General features: G+C 44.7%; 1 protein-coding gene across 1 annotated transcript; it reads right to left on the reverse strand.

Annotated features, from left to right (window-relative positions):
* Positions 1–371: 371 nt before the first annotated feature.
* Positions 372–8198, reverse strand: LOC135805044 (uncharacterized). Its single transcript, XM_065319031.1, has 5 exons — positions 8047–8198; positions 2292–2325; positions 2028–2072; positions 1257–1281; positions 372–712 (listed from the first exon to the last, which is right to left on the reverse strand). Exons 1-5 carry the CDS (start codon positions 8082–8084, stop codon positions 438–440), a joined length of 417 nt encoding a protein of 138 aa, XP_065175103.1. The 5' UTR covers positions 8085–8198; the 3' UTR covers positions 372–437.
* Positions 8199–8589: the final 391 nt, after the last annotated feature.

The raw sequence follows: 8589 nt of genomic DNA on the forward strand, positions 1-8589 counted from the left end.
GAATAGAGTGAATGGATTCCGAATCGATTCCAGGGCTCATTTAAACACGAAAATCGAACGACTTGAATGCATGCGAATGGATTCATGAATCGATTCAAGTGCATAATCGAACGCAGCCAGTATGTTTACGGCTGGCTTGCAGTTGCCAGGTAGCAACACCTGTCTGACGTGGGCGACATCCAGTCGTAATTCAGTACGACTATACATCCCGTTACACTACACGGTGATCAAGTATGTTCTCCTCAGTGAAGTGTGCGCTTGAAAATTTGCCAATGTTTCTTTCCTGATACTACAATGTTGCTACCATGAGCATTGCCTAAGACTAGTAAGAGGTCCATCAAGCACACAGATCACGCACATACTAGTAAATCTCAAAGACAGGGTCACTCACGGCAGATTTCAAATGGAATTGTGTTTAGATGGCAATGACAAATGACCTAATGTACAGAATGCTTCCTTTTGAACATATCCAGCTTGTACTTGTGGCGATAGTTGTTAGCGCACATCTTGAGACGGCGGATAGCGTAGGCGAATTCCTGGCTTTCGGGATCCAAGTCGAGCAGAGTCTTGCGCTGCAAGGTCAACTTGAACAGCCAGTCGGGATAGTAAGAATCTTCGTACATTGGTACGTCTGGCTGGTCCTTCAGATACTGCGTTCCTTTGCAAGCACCTATCGATTTGTGTTCCGTGCCCGGTGCCTCCCCGTTGGCTTCTACAAGAAATCACACGCAAAAAGAATACACATAAACACACATGACTAACTTTATAGTGAAAATGCAAGGGGAGATGGAAAGAATATTGCATGTACTTCAAGACAATAAACTTGCAGCATCAATAATTCAAGACACATGGGCGTGTTTGCTTGTAAAATTCACCCATGACATGAGCTGCAAACTACAGTGCTGGCCCAAGAAATCCAACCTCATGAATAAAATAGGGCCGAGTGCTACGCAGCCCTAGCACTACACATACTGGTCTGTACACTCAAACGTAGCGCTACTATATTCATGAGGTTGGATTCTCTGGCCAGCACTGTACCTAATGATCAAACCTGTTGCGAGAGTAGGATCTGATCTACCATGTGTCCATAACTTCGACGGTGACCAGTTGTTGAATCTCGCCACAAGGTGAGTGTTTACATGGGAAACAGGGAAAGTATTCATCATGCCCCCCCCCCCCCATTATATCAAATATACCAGCATATACCACCACCCAGTTCACACCCATACACTCATTAGACCTATGTGGGTATTTACCGGGTTTACTGGCTGCTGGTGCCGCCTAAAGAAAGCAGAAACAGAAGAGAAAATGGGAAGAATACATGTATCAAGGTACATGTATCAAGGTACATGTATCATGTAGTGACAACTTACTTATGTATACAGTATACCCACAAACTTACGATGCAAAATTATCGTAGACAACAACTGAAAGTTTTTCATGAGGATTTCCGACTTTTTTTCGGTGGCCTGCACAAACTTAAGGATTAGTGGCCATTCAGTCACACAGTAGAACCTCTCTTATTGTGACAGCCCGGCCGCCACCCTCAACAGGGCACCCTGCAGGCAGGTACATGCAGTCAAATCTTGAAAACTTCTTCCTTTTCGTGGCTTTCACCTTTCACCTATTTCACCACATAAAAATCAGAACCCGCAGCTCTTACTGTGTTTTACCCATGGATGAGGCCAATCGGTTTTATCATCTGAGGAAGGGAGGGGTCCCAGCCATTCCAGACAATCGATCGTCCGGGTAGTCAATGTTCTACTCTACTGCATTGCCGAGCTACTGACAATTCAGAGATGTGGCCGCCCTTCGGTGCCAACGCGCCTGGAGAAAAGAGGTTCTACTGTACATGTGCAATATACTGGAGCATCTATAGCACGTACATTCCTGAAATTGCCCAGTACCGAGGAAGGTTCAGGAAACAACAGTAAATCGCTCTCCACCCAAAATACACTTGCCGTAAGAGGTAGTCTAGTGAACAAATTTCAATTTCATTGCACGATATGCTACAATGCAGCACATACCTTTGCGCAACAGCGAGTAGTAGTACATGACAGCTGTCTGACACACTGCAACAGGGAGAAAAAACAAAAAACAACGGCAGGATGTCAGAGGGTTGGATCCGGCTGAATAGTCGAGAGGTGGGAGCTGGGTCAGTTTGTGCATGGTTGTACAAAATCAAATCTGCATTCGCTTCGTACATGGAGTACGAGCAGTCATGTAACAACAGGTATTGCCAAAACGGTATTTTATTCAACTAGTGCTGTGGACTACAGTCCTGCACTTACCGCTGTTGCTGTCCAGCTACGGTTCATCAAACAGCTGTATGCAGTTGAGGAAACGCAAGACACACAGTTCAATGCATGACAACAACACTACAAATGATACCACCTACACACAACCAATCTGGTACTAGCAATGGGCTGGGGATGGGATCATACTAGTACAGGTTGAATCCTCATAATTCGAACCCCAAAATGCTCTAATTGTCCTGACATTCTAATTATCCAAACACGTATCCGCCGCACATTATGTAGAAATACTCTCGTTGTCACATAGAGTTCTACTAGACATAGATTTCGAGGACAAGGAGCTGGACAGTACAACGCGCTCATGCACGCTGAACTGACTTGTACAGCGAACTTCGAATTACGCTTTGCCAACTTCGAATTACCAGCACAAATCCCACATGTTTTCTTGATAAAAATCGGTCCAGGAAGAAACTGCGTGTGTTGGAATTAAGCCATGTTTGAATTATCAGGATTCCACCTGTACACCGAATAGACATGCATTGGCATGGCGCACTACTTGGCACTCAGGAATACAGGGGTGGGGGGTGCAATCACCGTGAGCACTGGTTATTTCATGACTGACTCTGAACAACAATCATCATTGAGCCTCAGGCTGAGAAAAGGGTGCTATCTCCTATATATAGGATTTTGGTCATATTTTTCAACTCAAAATGGGTGTGGCATGAGCATAGGGAAACGTACGTGACCAATTATTCCGTGTTAGGTCTTAGTCGATATGAAGAGTTGAATAAGATATTTTTTTCAAATACTAACATCTAAGGCTCATCTCCTTGCGCAATATTCGGAAGGCCTGTGCCCTATTTTTCGAATCCTATATATAGGATTTGAGATTTTACTGGACCTTGTTTTATCCTTAAAATTGGTAGTTTCACGACGGCATGTGTGATATGTCGTCATGAAACCACCCCGTGCCACACCTGTAATGTTCTTTTGCACATTCACTGCTTCAGTCCTTCCCATGACACCAGCTGAACAATGCTGCTGAAAATTCCAATTCTTGCTCAAAATAGGAATTCATGATGTCCTATGAATCTAAAAAGTAAACATTCATGCCTCAAACATATTTACAGCTTCTAACGAGAGAGCTTGGAAGCTCAGGGCCCTACGCTATGCTTTTATGCTTTTTTGCCTAGCTCATCGTACATGTTATAAGAACTGATGGAAATGTCTTTTTCCGTTGATTGACCACATAACTGTATTGCAAAAACGTTTCAATCGGTTTGAATATTATGAGTTAGGCAAAAGTATTTGCAGAATTTACTGCGGATTGTTATTTCTCTAATAATCATCTACATTTCGTTTGCTTCTTCTTTTCTTTTTATCTCCTTATACTGTAAATCAACAAATTTTGGCCGATGAGAAATAGAAACTTCTCTATTAGAGTGGTTAAGATGCACGTTATTTCCGACGTGACGCGCAATTTCACGTCAAATTGGAAATCGATCGGTATTTTTGCTCTCACATGCATCCATTGCTCAATCATGCATCATTTGCCTATATGACAAACTTTGGCCTGCGATTTACTTTGGTAGGTTGGTACCAAGCGGCGAAATCAGCGAAATTAAATCGCTAGCGAAAATTAGTTGATTTTAATACAGTATGACATGTGATGTCTGCGGCCTTCATCCTATTCGTAGCTATATTAAAATTATTATCTCCACGTAGGTTATTTTTACGAAGTAGTGGTTGCGACTTCGGCGATGATTTGTAAGAAAGGGTTTGCTCCCCACACCGCAGCTCGCGCTATTCCGCCGACTTTACTTGACACTTGACTGACTCACGACTGCCATCCAGAGCACACGAGAAGTCCATCGAACCTTCGACTCGGCAAACCTGCAAGAAAGCACCACTCCCTGCTCAATACACAGTGTTTCGGGGAATTCACCCCTCATCAGTTGAGCTTGAGTAGGCTGAGGAAGATTGTGCCTGAAGAGCACCACTTATATAGTGCTCTCCAGGTACAAACATCACCAGGGATACTCAAGCTCAACTGATGAGGGGTGAATTCCCCGAAACACTGTGTATTGAGCAGGGAGTGGTGCTTTCTTGCAGGTTTGCCGAGTCGAAGGTTCGATGGACTTCTCGTGTGCTCTGGATGGCAGTCGTGAGTCAGTCAAGTGTCAAGTAAAGTCGGCGGAATAGCGCGAGCTCCGGTGTGGGGAGCAAACCCTTTCTTAGGTTATTTTTAATACAGTAATCGGATTTTCTGGCCTTTTTGTAGTAATACATGTACATTGACCTGTTCAGCCAATGACGCCGCCGAATGCATGGTTGCCTGTGGAGCACATTACATAATTTTACAGTCTCCTAAAATACGTATCCTGTCCGACGGCAAAAGAGGCTGCAGATTTAGTTTTTCTGCGCGTCGACGGGATGTCTGCGACGCGAAAGTTCAGCTCGCGTTATTTGGCTCGCAAGTCGAAAAATCAACGCGAGTGACCTGCTGCTCACGTCGAAATTTGGACATTACATAACTTTACAGTCTCCTAAAATACGTATCCTGTCCGACGGCAAAAGAGGCTGCAGATTTAGTTTTTCTGCGCGTCGACGGGATGTCTGTCCTGACGTTTACTGGGACCGGCGCTGACTCTGCCGATCACGGGCGTTCTGGACTCGACGGGATGTCTGTCCTGACGTTTCCTGGGACAGGCTTAGACTCTGCTGATCACGGGCGTTCTTGACTCAACGGGATGTCTGTCCTGACGTTGCCTGGGACCGGCGGACTCTGCCGATCACGGGCGTTCTGGAGTCGACGGGATCTCTCTCCCGACGTTTTCTGTGACCGGCGCTGAATCGCTCGTTCACGCTTATTTTGGAGACGACGGGATCTCTCGTCCAAAGCATGTTTATGCTGACGCATCCTATCACCTATTCGGCGTCTATTCTAATTTAATTTCCTCCTCGTCTCCCTATTTCTTTCCAAATCTCCCTCTACATCAGGGAGTCGTATACATAATACGACGAATATTGGTACGGTACGGGACAGATACAGGAGCCCGCAAATATTGTGGACAGCTGTTATGTACAATCCTGTAGAGCCTTTGTAGTCACAGATACGGGACAGATACGGGACAGATACGGGACAGATACGGGATAGCTCCAGCCGTGACACAAACAAACAAACAAACACCAAATTAAAGCTGTGTGGACCCTGGCTAGCGCCAGACGTTACTGAAGTAACGTCTTCTGCATAGCTACGGGAATAAAACCATTATGCTCCTATTATGGGTCATGAATGACTCATGATGACCAATAACAACGGCATAAAGGTCACGCATTTTCAAATCCTATATTATATAGGACTTTTTGCCAGCAAATTAAGAGATTGGCATTTTCGGTCAAATTGAGTTAGATAGCGTACCTAAAACTCAAATTCTCACTGATTCATATGCAGAAAACTGTGTTGAAAAATCTCGAAGTATTAGTTACGGCCACAGCTGTGAAGGCAACCTTACAGAGCGAAGGTCTGTACCCTGCTTTCAAGTGCCCTTTTCTCAGTTGTGCGCGTGAGGCCAATAGCACCTTTTTCTCAGCCTGAGGCTCTATTCTGCTCCAGATCTTGACTAGCATGCAAGCATACTCAGACACTCATGTACAGACAGTCACATGTTATCACTTATCATGCATGTACACGTATCCCTATACAAACAAAGGTAAATACGTCTCTCCCACGCAAGTCTGGAGGTATGCAGCTATCGAGGGCAAGCACATGGCAAGCACAGAGCGTGCAGTGGATAGCACTTGGCGTACTGGCAACTTCTAAAAGTACAGCAATTCAGCAAGCATGCATTGATGCCTGTGCCATGTGATAAAAATACACACTACTCTACACTGTACATGACCGTGCAGTGATGTCAAGTTTCCATGTAATGTACCGTATTTTCCGGAGTATACCGTAATGTCGCGTATAAAAGCAGGTGCTTACGGCCGCATACTTCGTAAGCTGGGGTTCAAACCATGCTTCTATTCAACACATGCTTCTACGTCACAATCTTCAGTCTACACTGTACAGTGCACATTGTCATGCATGTAGTGTGCACATACATGTACTTGCACGTATGCTTCTATTCAAATCGTGCTTCTGTGTCACGGCGCTCTTCAAAAATCGGCTTCTATTCGAGTCATGCTTCTATACTGGTCATGCGTTTATACGCGGCACTACAGTAAGCTGCACTTTGAACACTCAAAAATCACGCAATAAAAGGGGGGAGGGGGTACGGCTCATATCCCGGCAATCAAATTAGCGGAGATAAATAGGATAGATGTCTGTATTTCGGGGCAAAAAAAGGGGGTGGGGGTGTGGCTTATACTCCAGAAAATACGGTACTACTGGGATATACAGGATTGACTACTAGGGCAGTACAGCAACTGTTGCTGTGTGCAGGTTGTCATGGCCCTGGAGATAAGTCGTGTAGTACCATACTTTACCGAATGTAAGCCAAGCCTGCATTTGGAGGTTATACTGCATGACATGTAATTTTAGGTGTAGTAAAATTTCGGTATCGGGGACCTGCCAGGTTTCAGGTGTAATTTAGAATTAGGTGACCAGCGTTCCCTGCAACTAAAGTGCATACTCAAGTGCCATTTAGGTGTAATCTAACTAAGGTGCCCGGTTTCTCTACCGAAATTTAAGTTACACCGAAAATAATGTGTTATACAGTAGTTCTTGCTTTAAAGTTTTCTCCCGGCACATTTTCTTCTTGCCTTCGCCTTTCCCCAATCTTGGATGAGCTTGTAGTTATATAGGAGAGTTTGTACCCTCAATTCGAAGGTACCGGCTGGGGAATTTGCGAGTCGTGGGTACAAACTAGGGCTCAAATGGTTAGTCCGATTAACCGGTTGCAGACCGGTTACGAAGAATTAACGGTTAACCGATAAAGAAAACGGTTACGTAGTAACTTTTCAGTCAATTTTTCAAGTATCAGGTCGTTGCAAAGTATGCACTTTCGCAGGCTGTCGCACGCGTACGCAATTTCTGGGCTGTCAACTCGGTCATATCTGGTTTCTTGGTGTGAGAGTATGTATGAATAAGCATGCAAGAGAATGTACATGTGTGCGTTGTACCGTGTTGTACTGAATAGGGTACATTATTTGAATGTGTATAGTCAAATATACGGTTAAAAAAGAGTCCGCAGGATTGCCGTGGCTTATAGGTTATAACCGTTAAACCGACCGTTAGCTTAGCAGTTAACCGTTAGGGGTAAAACCGTGACCGTTTGAGCCCTAGTACAAACGCGTTGGGTGTATTTTGTAGATACGAGTTATAGTGCCATGTGCATGTGATCAGTCTTTTATTATGTGGGGTAATACAGCATAATTATACGTAATAGTTGAGACGGTATTTTTACGTTTCAAAGTGCATGGATTACTTTCTTGTTGCAGGTGCGTGCGCTGGTGCCCTTCAAGGGGGGGGGGGGGGGGGTCCGGGGCCTCCCCAGGAAAATTTTCAAAAAATGAAGCAAAATCCTGCATTTTGAGCGAAAAAAGGGGGGTTCCGGCCGAGGAACCCATACGGGGCACGCGCCTGTGTTGGATGTTCCATTTTCAATGTTCTACATGTACTAGTATCCATTTTATAGTAAAAAAACAATCCCAGCACACATGGGGGAAAGGAAGGATGCTTTGTAAGGAGCGTTCACAGTACGATTCCAAATCATTCAAGCTCAAAATGCTAGTAAATGCAAGCAAGGAGTTGGCACGTGATGCACCAAAAACACAGACATCGACTGACCTTCCAAGGACGGACATCCTGCCATGGCAGAAGGCCATGGCCGCCTTTTCTCCCAGTGATAGCCACTAAGCAGTGGACAGTGCTAGAGCTCACAACTTAGTAGAGGCGTTGGAATAAGAATGAGACACGTTCTGCACCAAAAACTAACTTCAAAAAATTGTGGATTGAACAAGCAGAGATCGCAAAAAGACGTGAAAGAAGGTGTTGCCATAGGCAACGCGACAGTACGCCAAGCTTGAATCTCTCGAAAGCAGGGTATTTTGACTCCTGCTCGAAAGCCATCTCCATCAATTTTTTTGAATAAAGCAATGAGTTGAGGAACAGGATCTACAATGTAGTGCAGGATCTAGGAAAGTTAGTTGGTTGCATTTCCTACCAGCAGCTACTTACTTTGCTGCATTTTGTTGATATTGTTTCTGTGCAAAGTACGATATGGCTGAGCAGAAAGATGAGGCGTACTCAGCATTTCTGAAAAAGCTAGGAGCCCTTGGCACGTCAGACGAGGTGGCCAAGGATGGTGTCACCACAGCTCTTCAATGCTTG

Source organism: Sycon ciliatum, chromosome 1 (genome assembly GCF_964019385.1).
Source record: "Sycon ciliatum chromosome 1, ocSycCili1.1, whole genome shotgun sequence".
Lineage (NCBI taxonomy): Eukaryota > Metazoa > Porifera > Calcarea > Leucosolenida > Sycettidae > Sycon > Sycon ciliatum.